Genomic DNA, 15,554 nt, shown 5'->3' with positions numbered 1-15,554 from the left:
ATGAGATCAGGAGTTCAAGACCAGCCTAGCCAACATGACGAAACCCTGTCTCTACTGAAAATACAAAGAATTAGCTGAACGTAGTGGCGGGCGCCTGTAGTCCCAGCTACTCGGGAAGTTGAGGCAGGAGAACCGCTTAAACCCAGGAGGCGGAGGTTGCAGTGAGCCGAGATCGCACCACCGCACTCCAGCCTGGGCAACAGAGTGAGACTCCATCTCAAAAAAAGATAATAATGAAATAAAAAAATTAAACTTACCTACATATTAGAAAAACATCAAAATTCAACCATGAATCCAGCAAATTACCAAATGAATAGACAAAAATTCTACCAACAAACATATTATCATTATCTATGAAACTCAAGTACTACTGCTTAAAGAGCATTTACAGAACTCTCACCTCAAGGTTTCCCTGCAAAACAAGGTGAAATGCATACTCAAGACTCTTTAAGTATGAGCCACTGATAAAAACAAAATACTTGTAACTTGTGTAACATTTCATACATTTTTTTCAAACACTACACGATAATTAATTTGCATCAGGTTTTCCAAATTAGAAAAGTTTCACTTACAGAACTTCTTTCCCATGGGAGTTTTCACATGACTTTTCAAGTAAATGTGAAAACTGAAAATATTCTTGCAGTTTCTAAACTATTAGAGTCTTAATCCTGTGTACGTTCTTGTATTTACAAGGTCCAGCCAGCTACAGTGTGCATTTTCATATGTCCTTGAGTGGGCATGAGAGAAACGAAACATTCCCACATTCTGGACATTCATAGGGTTTTTCTCAGGAATGAGCTGATGTCTTCAAAAGGAACTAACACAACTGAAGGCCTTACCACAAATTTAGATTCAAAAGGCTTTTCTCCACTCTGAGTCCTCCCAAATCTTCAAAAACAGGAAAATCTGAAGGCTTGATCACATTTCCTACATTCTTAAGGTTTCTCTGCAGTGTGAGCCTTTTCATGTTTATGAGAGAATGGGAAAGAGTAAATGTTTTACCACATTTCTTACATTCAAGGGGCTTTATTTATTTATTTATTTATTTTGAGATGGAGTCTCACTCTGTCACCAGGCTGGAGTGCAGTGGCACAATCTTGGCTCACTGAAACCTCCACCTCCTGGGTTCAAGTGATTCTCCTGCCTCAGCCTCCTGAGTACCTGGGATTACAACCATATGTTACCACACCTAGCTAATTTTTGTATTTTTAGTAGAGACGAGGTTTCACCATGTTGGCCAGGATGGTCTCGATCTCCTGACCTCATGATCGGCATGAACAGGGCTTTCCTCCAATCCCCCGTTGTTTTTTATGTCCTTGAAAAAGAATTAAGACAACTGAAATGTGCCACCATGCCCAGCTAGTTATTTTTATGTATTTATTTATTTATTTGTTTTGAGACGGAGTCTCGCTCTCTTGCCCAGGCTGGAGTGCACTGGTGCGATCTCGGCTCACTGCAAGCTCCACCTCCCGGGTTCACGCCCTTCTCCTGCCTCAGCCTCCCGAGTAGCTGGCGTGAGCCACCACGGCCGGCATTATTTTATTTTTTGTAGAGACAGGGTTTCACCCTGATGCCCAGGTTGTTTCACATTGTTTTACTCCAGGCTGGTTATGAACTCCTGGGCTCAAGCAATACACACTCCTTGGCCTCCCAAAGTGCTGGGATTATAGACTGAGTCACTACACCCAGCCTCTATATCATGACTTCTTTCATGGCAAGTAAGATGACTGGAACGAATGTAGGCTTTACCGCAACTCTTACATTCATAGGGTTTTTCTCCAGTATGAATTCTTTCATGGAGGTGAAGGGAACTGAGGCGAATGAAGGCTTGGTCACATTGTTTACATTTATAGGCTTTCTCTCCAGTATGAGTACTTCTATGGTTACAAAGGGAACTCAAACCACTAAAGGCTTTGCCACATTGTTTACATTCATAGGGTCTCTCCCCAGTATGAATGCTTCCATGGTCACGAAGAGAAGTGGAACAGCTGAAGGCTTTATCACATTTGGTACATGTATAGGGTCTTTCACCAGTGTGAGTCCTTTCACACGTCTTAAAAGAACAAGAAAATCTGAATGTTTTTCTACATTCTTTACATTCGTAGGGTTTCTCTCTAGTGTGAGTTCGTTCATGTATTAGACAAGAATCAGAAACAGTGAACGCTTTACCACATTGTTTACATTTATAGGGTTTTTCTCCTGTGTGAGTTCTCTGATGTCTTTCAAATGAATTGAGAAAATAAAACACTTTCCCACATATCGTACATTTATAACTGGATTTCCACTGTGCATTATCATGTGTCTTCTAACACCTGGAACAGAAACGAAGAATTTCCCACACTGTTCACATTTATATGGTTTCTCTCCATATGGTTTGTATCCAGAGTGAGCTAGGATGTGCCTATTAAGGAGGGAGTGACGTACAAAGACTTTTCCACAAATACTGCATTCACATTGTTTTAATCCAGGAGAAATGTTCTCATTCAGATCAAGATTTGGAATTTGGCTGACAACTGTCCATATTGATTACCATCTTTGCTTTCACACAGTCTCTGTATCGTATGATTTCTGTTAAAAAAAAAAAATGACAAGCATATTATTATTGCTTGGTTTAATAACTTTCTACTTATTCATAGGTCTTGGACTTACACTGCTACCAATACCAAGGAAAATGCATATATATATATTGCCATGACTGAATTATTTGAAAGTAAATGGGTTACTGCTGAAAACACAGCTACCACCTGCATGGCTATGACCAAATTAGTAACATTCATGTACATAATTTTGTAGTACTATTTTCAAGTAAACTGTTTTCCAAACACTGACTGCTACACGGAAGTATATTACATTTTGGGTGAAATTTTTCTAAAAAGAAATAAATTTCAAGTGACTCTTATTTGTTTTGATTGCTTGTTTTTAAGTTCATGACAAGCTAAGATTCCTTCAGAGGACTTTATTTCCTCTTCTCAGTGCAAATTATCTTATATCTTTCCCAGGTTTTTCGAAGTGATCTTCAATATTCTGGTCTTTCCATTTGCTTCCTAAAATGCAGACCCACAAAATTATCAAGAATTATTACAAACTATAGAAACATTACTAGATTTCATGTTCATTGTACACAGTGCCCATGCCTGATTTCTTCACCAAATCATTCCCTTGCCCCATTCCAAATCACAAATAGCGCTGATGATAGCGAAATACTTCTGTAATTAAGTGAAATGTGTTGTCATTCTCACCTACAGAAGCCAGGTTCCTGCAGGTTTCCTGCATCACTTCTCTGCAGAGATTCTTCTGAGAAGAATCTAGCAAAACCCATTCCTCCTGGGTAAAGTTCACAGCCACATCCTCAAAAGCCACGGAGTCCTAGAACATTCCACATATGTGGATAGAAGGATGGGTGAGACTGAGAGCACTGGGAATCTATACTCAATCCATAAGCTGTTTACATGATTCTAAAATTTCCAAGCATTTATTCTATGACTTGATTGTCACAACTCTTACTCTGTTCACACATACTCCCTCCCACACAGCAGCACTAATGCTAGAATTGAACTATTCAAAAAGGCAACAGCAAAGTAGAAACACCCATCTCATTAGAGAATCCAGGGAGTAAGATGTGCTGCTAGGAGTCACCTTTTAACTTCACTTTGTACATTTCTAGTATCTGTCATAATAAAGTCCTACCTGATGTGCATAAGAGAGTTAATATTATCAGTCCTGAGTCTACTTATTCTTAAAAATGCCTGTTCGCAAAGTTCAATCTTTGTTTGTATTAGTAACTTACATTTTGAAAGGGATTCCACCAACCCAAGTTATAAGAATGGCTCACTGCATCTAAATGGCTTATGCAATATATTTGCCAAAACTTCTTCCCCTGAAGGTCTATTATTTTGTGTCACTGCAGTGGTGCTGAGGGAACCAGACACCAAATCACAGTCTGAACACAAAGTGTTCAATGAGTTTACCTGGTACACAATACTTTACATGTGCCGTCACTTGTTTACTGGGGAGTTGAGCCCATTCCATGTGATTACACCAAGAGACAATAGGCTGATTAAATTTAATTGAGTAGTAAATAAAACCAAAAATTGATATTTAACAATACTAATACAACAAATTTTAAAATTTCTAATTCACAATGTCAAGGCAGAAAGGAATAATAGGAAATATGACACATGATTTTTAAAATGACATTAATGTCATCACTTCCAGATGCTATTCCTAGGAAATCACATAAATTCCCAAATCAGGTTGTTTTAGGCAAGAAAAACTACTTTTTCATACGTAGTAAAAATGACAAATGTCTAATGATCTTTAGTCATCTAAAAAAAGAGTGATGGCTTCTCTAACATACTTCTAAGATTTTCAAAGAAAACATTCAGGACAGCACAGTATTAGCAGAGAGATGGGCAAGCAGACTAAGGGGAAAAAAAGTCTTAATCACCCAGCATTTATATGGAAAGTTGAGGAATGATAGAGTAGGCACCGTAGAATAGAAAAAGAAATCACATGCACTTTAAAATATGAGGCAAACCAGGCTGGCATCTATTTGGGAAAATGCATTGCATTCTTCTCCATTCCATGAACCATAATCAACTTATTATATATTCAAATATGAAAGATAAAACCAGAACACTTTCAGAAGTCACAGGAAGGTTTTTTTTTTTTTTACGAGGGATTAGGCAGAATTTCTTTTTATAAGAAAACAGTGATAAAGGAACAGACAAACTCAAACATATTAAAATTTAGGGAATAAAAAGAAAATAGAGCGGGCAGGGCATGGTGGCTCACGCCTGTAATCCCAGCAGCTTGGGAGGCTGAGGAAGGCAATCACCTGAGGTCAGGAGGTTGAGACCAGCCTGGTCAACATATCAGAACCCCGCCTTTTTGTTGTTTGTTTGTTTGTTTTTTGAGACAGAGTCTCATATTGTCGCTTGGGCTGGGGTGCAGTGGCAAGATCTTGGCTCACTGCAACCTCCACCTCCCGGGTTCAAGCAATTCTCTTGCTTCCACCTCCTGAGTAGCTGAGATGACAGGTGCCTGCCACCAGGTTTAGCAAATTTTTTTGTATTTTTAGTAGAGACAGGGTTTCATCATGTTGGTCAGGCCGCTCTGGAACTCGTGATCTCATGATCCGCCCACCTTGGCCTCCCAAAGTGCTGGGATTACAGGCCTGAGCCACCGTGCCAGGCCTAAAATCCAGTGTTTACTAAAAATACAAAAATTAGTTGGGTGTGGTGGTGGGTGCCTATAATCTCAGTTACTCAGGAGCCTGACACAGGAGAATCACTTGAACCCGGGAGGCAGAGGTTGCAGTAAGCAGAGATGGTGCCACTGCACTTCAGCCGGGCTACAGAGCAAGACAGTGTCTCCAAAAAAACCCCCAAAAAACAACAAAAAAAACCCCTCAGATATCCAGATAAGAGGATACAGATGTGTCCACTATCATAAATTCTTCACCATGCTACAAGAGGGAAACTGACATTTTGGTGAATCTTTGTAAATCATCAATTTATCTATCACACTTTTATTTCACCATAGCATTGACAAAGCTAAGTCCTACAATTCCATTTGAAATTACCCTTAAAAAGAACAGACCTTTAAAACTTACTACACTCACTCTAGGGAAGAAATAAATACGAATTTTTAGCAAATAAAATACATCATTTTACCTTGTCTCTTTGGAAATAGTATATCTTTCAAGCAGTACTGATAAAATGTATCTTAAAGTCAATGAAAAACTGAAACTCATATAAGCGGACAAGCCTTTTCAAGGTAACAAACTCAGGGAGAGGCAGTGCTGACTCAAACACAGACCTTTCTAAGTGTCACGGCAGGCCATTCTATCCCTCGGAACACCCATCCTGTTCAGTAAAGTCCTCAGTGACTACTTAGGAGGCACTGGCACTGCTCTTTGTCCTCCTGTGTGCCTTCAGTGCATTTTCATATTCAGGTTCTTGCACATCCTCTCTGGGGTGGGTTTTCCTTGTCCTTTGGGACAGTTTTTCTCTCTTCACAAGTCTGAGACAATCTAGAGAGCAGAAATCATTTCTGCCTTTTCCTCTCAATATCAGCGTCCCATTGGCAGACCATCAATGTGTCTCTGAGGAATAAAAACTGCGGCCGGAGGAACAGTTCTAATGACCTAGCTTTAATGACATTATGTTGTATTGTCCATTAATTTTAATGTCCTAAAATTTTAATGACCCTAAGGGGTCACCATTTTAGATGAAACTATACCAGGAGATTCCTCTAAGGCCAAGAGCATCCAGCTGCTCCCCTGAGAGACTCTACCCCCTACCTGAGGCTGTCCTTGGCGATGAGATGACCCCGGGGCTGATACTCACTAGACCCTCCAATAGACATGGCCACTGTGGGTATCCTGGGTCATCCCCAGACAGTTCTAAAATGCCAGGACTAGGAAAAGACAGGAGGGTGGCTGAGGACAAAACACCCTGTAAAGTTTTCACGGGGGGACCTCAACCTAAAGATATTTTGGTAATATGTACACTTAGGAAAGATGAAAAGAAGAGAGGCACAAAGATTTTTTTTTACAGTAGAGTGTCAGATGATTTATTCTCCGCTTTCCTCTCATGTAAAATGTTTGGAAACAGGAAAATATTTTGGCCAAGGTGGCTCAGGCCTGTAATCCCAGCGCTTTAGGAGGCCGAGGCGGGTGATCAATTAAGGTCAGGAGTTGGAAACCAACCTAGCCAACATGGCGAAACCCTGTCTCTACTAACATACCAGTAGCTGGACGTGGTGGTGGGCGCCTATAAGCCCAGCTACATGGGAGGCTGAGGCAGCAGAATCGTTTGAACCCGGGAGTCAGAGGTTGCAGCGAGCTGAGACTGCACCATTGCACTCCAGCCTGGCAACAGGGCAAGACTCTGTCTCAAAAAAACAAAACAAAACAAAACAAAATATATATATATGTATGTGTATATATGTATATGTATATATGTGTATATGTGTGTATATATATGTGTATATATACATGTATGGTTTGCTTCCTCATTAACCTTATCAAAACCTTTCATTTACGCCCCTCCTGTGAACCCCAAACCACAAACCTTGACTGTGGTACCTGATTTATGAATCGCCGTTTGCTCAAACACACCGTTTAACGTTTTGACAAAGCCTCAGGTTAATTTTAGGGGGAGAAAGGTGGGACTGGAAGCTCCATGAACCACAGCTCCTCCCACACTGGAACCCCGCACACCGAGTTGGGGCTCTCTCGGATCCCCCTCCCGTGGTCACCGCACTACGTGGGTGGGGGAGGCGCGGGGTTCCCGAGAGGGCTCCGGCCGGCGGAAGTGGCGCCCACAGGTACAGACAGGACGCAGGGGTCCCGCTGCCCGCCCCGCCCGGCCTGCACAGAAGCGGACTGAGGCCCGGCTGCCAAGGGGCAACTGGGTCCGCAGGTTCCGCAGCGGATGGCTGGTTCCAGCAGGTTTCAACCAGCCCTCTTCCCCACTTCGGGAAGCCAGGCGCAGTCCACTCACCATTCCTCAGCTTCCCGGGTGTCCTGGTGTCAGTTAGGGATGTCCCAATACCCGCAAGTCACACGGTGGCAGAGGCTGCTGCAGAGCCACCTGGGCCTCCCAGAGCCAAGAGGAGACTAACAGAAAGAGCCTCTACTGTGGCGAAGGCGAGACAAAGCGCCCGCCCGCCCGATCCCGGAAGTCGCCCTCTCCTTTCCGGCGGCGCGCCTGATTGAAGGGTCCCCACCCCAGCGCCCCTGATTGTATGGGGCTTCAGGTCCCGCCCCCTCAGACCCTGTGTGACGTGAGATTGCGATTTCACGTGAGGCTGGATGAGGCCAGAATGACCATTTTGGCCTAGCAGTTTGTAGGGGGTGCATCCTTCCTGCGCTGGGATCTGACCTTGCAAGGACGACATTCACATTTAACCTTGTATACAAGGTGATAGCTATTTGTGCATAATATAGATATAAAATTGCAAGCAATATAATGACCATTCTGTAACTGCCCAGTGGGTACACCTTGCACGCTACCGAGACAGAGCCGATTTCTCAAGACGGGGGAATAGCAATAGAGAAGGAGTAATTCACGCAGAGTTGGCTGTGCGGGAGACCGGAATATCTTATATTATTTTATTTTACTTTATTTTATTTTATTTTATTTTATTTTATTTTATTTTTCTAAAACAGAGCCTTGCTCTGTCGCCCGGGCTGGAGTGCAGCCTTGCAGTATTATGATTATTCAAATCAGCCTCCCTGAGCATTTGGGGATAAGAGTATTTAGAAAGTTTATTTTACCAAGGTTGGGGATGCTTGTGCATGACACAGCCTAAGGATGTCCTGATGACAGTTGCCCAACGTGGTCAGAGCACAGCTTGGTTTTGTTGGAGATAAATGCTTGGTGCCACAAAGTGAAACCAGCACTCAAGCGAAAGTTTCCTCAGCAATGCAATTTACTTCTGCAGAAGCGTGCTGCTCGCATCAATCACAATCGCAAGAGCACAGGGAACAAAGGAAAGCAGGGGTTTTTATTCCTAACGCAGTCCCTACCTCTGGATGGACTGGGGCCAGACCTCAAGATCTAAACTGACCTGGTTGGTTATTTGTCAATATTTTCCCAAATAAGGAAGGGGGAAGGAGGATATGAGTTACAACGGTGGGACGTGTGGTTTCGAAGGGAGAAATGGGCGCAGAGCAGGTAACCAAGGGAACAGATGCGAGTTATTGATTAGAACTGACGGGAAGGTTGTTTACAGTAACTAAGGGCAAGCAGGCATGGAGAACAAGAAAGTTGAGTTTGAGAACAAAAAACAAGAACGTTCACATGCCAAACCTTGGAAGAGAAACTGACTGTATCTGACAGTTTTATACATTTTAGGGGGACAGGAGACATCAATCAACATACGTAAGATGAACACTGGTTTGATCCAGTACAACCTGAAGCAAAAGTGGGTCAACTCGAAGCCAGGAGGGGGCTTCCAGGTCACAGGTAGGTGAGAGAGGACCGGTTGCATTCTTCTGAGCTTCCGATGAGCCTTTCCAAAGGAGGCGATAAGACATGCATTCTTCTCAGTGAGCAGGGGATGACTTTGAATAGAATGGGAGGCAGGTTTGCCCTAAGTAGTTCCCAGATTGACTTTTCCCTTTATCTTAGTGATTTGGGGGGCCCAAAATACTTTCCCTTCAAATTTCCTCCTTTTGTTTTAAAAATATTTTAGAGAAAGCATTTTAGAAGAAAATCAGTCTCTGGTGCCAGGTTTTGTCTGATTTCTCATGGAGTAGCTGGGATTACAGGCACACGACACCACACCTGGCTAAATTTTTTTTTTTTTTTTGGTAGAAACGGGGGTCTCCCTCGGTTGCCCAGGCTGGTCTCTGGTTCCCAACGCGGGGCTCCCCGTAATCTCTACAAATAGTCGAGTGAAGGAACACCAGAATGTGGAAAGCAGAGGACGACCGACAAAGGACTCCGGAGTAGGTTTTCACTTCAAGCTCTAGGGTAAGTCGGGCGCTCGGAGAATCCCAGGGAAACCTCAGGAAAATATGGGTCAGGCTGAGAGTAAGTTCGCTAGTTACTTAAGCCTTGTACGCAGTTACTGCGCCGCGGAGGGGTAATTGTGAGTACCCAAAATCTCACATCTTTGCTCCATCTGGTAGACAAGTATTCTCCTTGGTTCCCGGAATATGGAGCCATGAATGTAAAAGATTGGGACAAGGTTGGATCAGACTTAAAACGAGCACAAGAAGAGGGCCGCGATATTCCCATCTCTGCTTGGTCTGTGTGGTCGGCAGTTAAAACAGCACTGGAGCCCTTCCACACTGAGGAGGAGAAGGAGGAGTTTCAGGATGACATAGGAAAGTTGAATAATCAGGAGTCTAATTATCAGCAAAGTGAACCATGACAGTCTAGTTTTAAAAAGGGCGAGAAACGGGAAGGTATGTATGTTAATCTCCAAAAGCTTATAAAAGAAACAGTGCCACCTACTGCGCCTTTAGGGGAAGGTCTGGAATGGCCACCCCCAGGCCAGCCTTAGGAATTTTTGGAAGGGGAGTCTTCCAATGCGGCTCCCATTGTTGCAGGCCCCGCCAGTAACTAGGGCGAAGGGAAGCTTCAGGCTTGTCCAACAGCCAGTTAGGATGAGGGAATGATCCAGGCTTGCCCACCTGTTAATCATGGTAGGGGAATGCTGCGAGCCGGTGCAAATACAAATGATGGCACAGGGACAATCCAGGCATCCATTCGCCAGGCACAAGAAATGGCGGATTTGAATGCTTGGCGGTTTCTGGTAATTCTTTTTCCAGCTGAGGAGCCCAGAGAACTTGTTCAAGCGTACTGGAAACCATTTCCTTTTAAAATATTAAAAGACTTAAAGCAAGCAATGGGACAAGATAGACCAAATTCTCCTTATGTTTATTCCTTGTTACAATGTGTGGCTTATAACAGACGTTGAATACCTATGGATTGGGAGGCATTAGCCCGATCCACCCTGTCCCCCTCTGAATTTCTCCAATTTAAAACCTGGTGGACGGATGAAGCAACAAATCAGGCACGCAGAAATGCTCAAGCCCAGCGTCCCGTTAATATCACAACTGATCAATTGCTTGGAATCGGACAGACATGGGGTACTCTAAATCAACAGATGGTAATGGGTGATGAGGCTGTTGATCAGCTCAGAACTATATGCCTAAGAGCCTGGGAAAAAATTCATGACCCTGCTACTGCTTATCCTTCTTTTCACACAGTTCAACAGGGTCCAAGGGAGCTTTATCCAGATCCTATCGCCCGTTTGCAGGATGCGACTCAAAAGGCTATTTCCGATTCTCATGCCAAGAAAGTGATGGTTCAGCTGCTTGCTCATGAAAACGCTAATACAGAATGTCAGGTAGCAATTCGACCTATTAAGGGAATGGCAGATGTACATGAGGAAAATCTTTAAGCGAATGCATTAAAGCCTGCGATGGCATTGGGGGGCACTTATATAAGGCCAGACTTCTTATATAAGGCCAGGGGGAGAGAGGGGGATGCTATTACTCCCCATATCGTGGGGGTGCCTCAACCCCCTGCGATGTGGACTGTAACAGCGAGGGGGAGAGAGGGGGTTGCTATTACTCCCCATTACGATGTGGATCTTAATAATTACTCCCCCCGCAATGTGTGTTCATTATTAGCAGTCTCTTTTGTTCAGGATATTAGGAACAATTTCACAGGTTGTGTGCGAAGCCTGCGACAGGAGAACGAATACCATCCTCTGTACCTCCAGATATTAGCAACCATATCACACTATGGGTGTACACTTTTTGGGAGATTTGGGATAATGTCGTCCTGTGTTTCCCTGAATATTCGGAGACATATCACAGGGTGGCTGTACACCCACTACTCTCTTGGCAGGAGCATCATACTTTACCTACTGGGAATTAGAAGAAATATCACAGACTGGGTGTCAAGCCACTGTCATATTGGAAGTAATATCATGCTCTCCCCCACAAGTTATGAGGAACAATATCACAGGGGGGTGTGCACCTTCTCTGGTAGTGGGATTAGTATCATCATCTCTTCCTTTAAATGACAGGAACAATATCACAGGGTGGGTGTACACCCCAAGTGTTTTTAGAAGCAATGTCATTCTCTCTTCTTCTAGGTTTTACGATTCATATCACAGTTGGGGTGTACAACCCTTGTTGTATTGGATGGAATCTCATCCTCTTTCAACCTGTATCTTTAGAACAATATCCCATGGGGACTGTCCATCCCTTCAACATTGGTACTAATACCACCTTCTCCTTTCCTGGATATAAGAAACAGTATCACAGGAGGGTGTACACCCCTTGCAATATTGGTAGTAATATCATCTCTCCCCTGTGGTTATTAAGGACAAAATCCCAGGGTGGCTGTATGGTTCCTACTTTATTGGGAGTAATATCATCCACTCACCCCCTGGATAAGAGGAACCATATCAGAGAAGAGGTGTCCACCCCCTTCGATATTGTCAGCCATGTCATCTTCTTCCCGCCTGGATATTAGGAATGATACCCCGGGGTTGGGGACGGTGTACACCCACTGCGATATCCAAAGTAAAATCAGCCTCTTTCCCGCTGGATATTAGGAACTGTATCACAGGTGTGTGTGCACCTTCTGGGATATTGGGAGTACTATCAGCCTCCACCCCGCTGCATATTAGGAACGATATATGGGGGCAGGGTGGTTACACCCCCTGCGATATTGAGAGCAATATTCTTCTCTTTCCCCTGTACATTAGGAACTACATCACAGGGGTCTGTATACCTTCTGTGATATTGGGATTAATGTTATCCTCTCCCTCACTGAATGTCAAAAACAATATCACAGAAGGGTGTACACCCCCTGCGATATGACCAGTAATATCATCGTCTCTACCTTTGGGTACTAAGAACAACATCACGGAGGGTGTGTACACTCCCCTGCAATATTGGGCATAATGCTATCCTTTCTTCCCCTGGATATTAGGAACGATATCCCTGGTGGTGGGAGGTGGAGTACATTAAGACCAACATCACTGGGTGGGTGTACTCCCCCTGCGATATTGGGTGTGGTATCATCCTCTCTTCCCTAGGATACTAAGAACAATACCACAGGAGGGGTGTACAGCCACAGCCCCTGCGTTATTGGGAGTAATAGCATCTTCTCCCACTCTCAATATAAGGAACAATATCCCAGGGTGGGTGTACATCCCCTGCGATGTTGGGCGCAATGTCTTCGTCTCCCAACGTGGATATTGGGCATAGTGTCACAGGGGGATGTATACCTTCTTCGATATTGGAAGTAATGTCATCCTCTCCCCTCAGGATTGTAGGCAAAATATTGAAGTGGTTTTACAACTCGTGCGATATGGGCAGTAGTATCATCCTCTCCCCACCTAGATGTTAGGAACTATATCACAGGCGGCTGTACACTTCTTGCGATATTGGGAGTCATATCCTCTCCCATCATGGATATTAAGAACAATATTACAAAGGAGGCGTACACCCCCTGCGATATTGAGAGTAATATTATGCTCTCCCCTTCGGGATATTAGGAACAATACCGCAGGAGGTGTGTACAACCCCTGTGATATTGACAGTAGTGTCATCCTCTCCCCCTGAATATAAGAAACAATATCACAGGAGGATGTACACCCCATGTGATATTGGGAGTCATATCATTTTCTCTCCCTCTGGATATTTAGAACAATATCACAGTGGGTGTGTACACCCCCTGCGATATTGCCACTAGTATCATCGTCTCCCTCCCAAGATATAAGGAACAATATCACAACGGGGTGTACACCCCCTGAGATATTGGGGGTAATATCTTCCTCTCCCTTGCTGGCTAATTAGGAACAATGTCACAGAAGGAGTGTACACCCCCTGCTCTATTGGGAGTGATATCGTCCTCTCCGTCCCTGGATATTAGGAACCATTTCACTAGGGAGTGTACACCTCCTGCAATACAGAGACTAAAATCATCCTGTCGCCCCCTCGATATTAGGAACCATATCACAGGGGTGGTGTACACCCCCTGTGAAATTGGAAGAAATATCATCCTCTCCACCTTTGAATGTTAGGGACAATATCACGGGGGAGGTCTATGCCCCCTGCGATATTGGGAGTCATATCATCCTCTCCCACCCAGGATATAAGGAACAAGATGACCGAAGGGATGTATGCCCACTGTGGTAGTTTCAATAATGTCATCCTGACCCCCTGGCTATTTGGAATAACATCATAGAGGGGTGTACAGTTTCTTCGATATTGGGAGTAATATCATCCTCTCTCCGCCGGATATCAGGAACAAGTCTATTAATTATTAATATTCATAAATATAAGAAAAATTAAGAGTAATCATCAATATTAATGATCATAATAAAGATAGTAAAAATTAATACTGGTTAAAAATGTTAACATTAGTATTATTAATTAATAGTAATATCACTATTAATAAAATAATGACATCAGCAATTAATGTTACTTAAATCAATACTAAGTGATGTTGGTAATAAAATTATAATTAATATTAAGAACTAATCATATTGTTAGATGTGATTAATGTTAATAATTAGTGTTAAGCGTGCATAATCATATATTTAAAATAATTACCCATAATTAATAATGGTGTCCTATTAATTAATGGGATCATTGATAATTATTAAAATCTATCATTGATGTTTAATAATTAATCACATTATTACTCCTAATACCGCAGGGGGTGTACACCTACCTGTGATGTTGTTCCTAATATCCAGGGACGGAGAGCACGATTTTAGTTTTAATATCGCAGTAGGTTTACCCTCACCCTGTGACTCTGATCCTAACATCCAGGGGAGTAGAGTACGACATGCCTCCCAACATAGCAACGAATGGACAGTCACCCGGTGATACTGCTCCTAACATTCACAGAAGAAGCGTGTGATATTACTCCCAATATCGCAGGGAGAGTACAGCTCTTCTGCGATATTGTTCCTAGTATCCGGAGAGGGAGAGGATGATAATTCCAGTATCGCAGGCTGTGTTCACCCGCCTTGTGATATTGTTATTAATATCCTGGAAGGGAGAGGAAGATATGACTCCCCATAGAGCAGGAGGCATACACCCAGCCTGGGATATTGTTCCTAATATCCATGGAGAGGAGAGGCTGATACTACTCCCAATATGGCAGGGGTGGACATCCACCCTGTGATATTCTTCTTAATATTCCAAGGCCGAGAGGTTGATATTACTCCCAGTATCACAGACACTGTACACCCCCGTGTGATACTCCTCCTGATATCTGGAAGGGGAGAAGATGGTATTAATCCCCATATCACAGGAGGTGAACACCCACTCTGTGATATCTTTCCTAATATTCAGGGGGAGAGAGGATAATATTATTCCAATATTGCAGAAGATGTACACGCCCCCCTGTGATATTGTCCTTGATATTCCAAGGCACAGAAGATGATGTTACTCCCAATATCGCAGAAAGTGTCCACCCCCCAGTGATGTTGTTCCCATGATCCAGGAGGGAAGAGGATGATATGACTTTCAATATCGCAGGGGGTGTACACACCCCCGGTGATACTGTTCCTAATTTCCACCTGGGAGAGAGTGATATTACTCCCAATATTGCAGGGGTTATAAACACTCCTTTGATATTGTGCCTAATATCCAGGGGGGGAGAGGATGATATTCCTCCCTATATTGCAGAGGGTGTACACCCGTCTTTGATACTGTTTGTAGTGTCTAGAGGGAGAGATGATATTACTCACAAAATCGTAAACATGCTGTGTGTCCACCGTGAATCCTAATATCCAGGGAGGGATATTACACCCCAAGTCGCGGGGGGTGTCCACCCCGCCTGTCACATTGTTTCTTATACCCAGGGAGGAGAGGATGATATCGCTACCAATATCGAAGAAGTGTACACGCCCCCTGTGATATGGTTCCTAATATCCACATTGAGAGAGGATGATATTACTCTCAATATCACAGGGGTTGTCCATCCCACCTGTGGTCTTTTTCCTACTATCCAGAATAATAGAGAATGATATTACTCCCAATAGTGCAGGGGGTGTCC

At 43.4% G+C, this 15,554-nt stretch overlaps 1 protein-coding gene across 1 annotated transcript; it reads right to left on the bottom strand.

The window, feature by feature from the left end:
* Positions 1 to 1,533: 1,533 nt before the first annotated feature.
* LOC112621349 (zinc finger protein 669-like) lies at positions 1,534 to 7,511 on the bottom strand. Its single transcript, XM_025380744.1, is given in 6 exon segments — positions 1,534 to 2,274; positions 2,277 to 2,516; positions 2,519 to 2,571; positions 2,987 to 3,044; positions 3,240 to 3,366; positions 7,272 to 7,511. Coding segments are annotated over 6 exon segments (1,368 nt in total). The 3' UTR covers positions 1,534 to 1,624.
* Between the last annotated feature and the right edge of the window lie 8,043 nt (positions 7,512 to 15,554).

Source organism: Theropithecus gelada, chromosome 3, assembly GCF_003255815.1.
Source record: "Theropithecus gelada isolate Dixy chromosome 3, Tgel_1.0, whole genome shotgun sequence".
Classification (NCBI taxonomy): Eukaryota; Metazoa; Chordata; class Mammalia; order Primates; family Cercopithecidae; genus Theropithecus; species Theropithecus gelada.
This window is presented reverse-complemented; position numbering and strand designations above follow the sequence as displayed.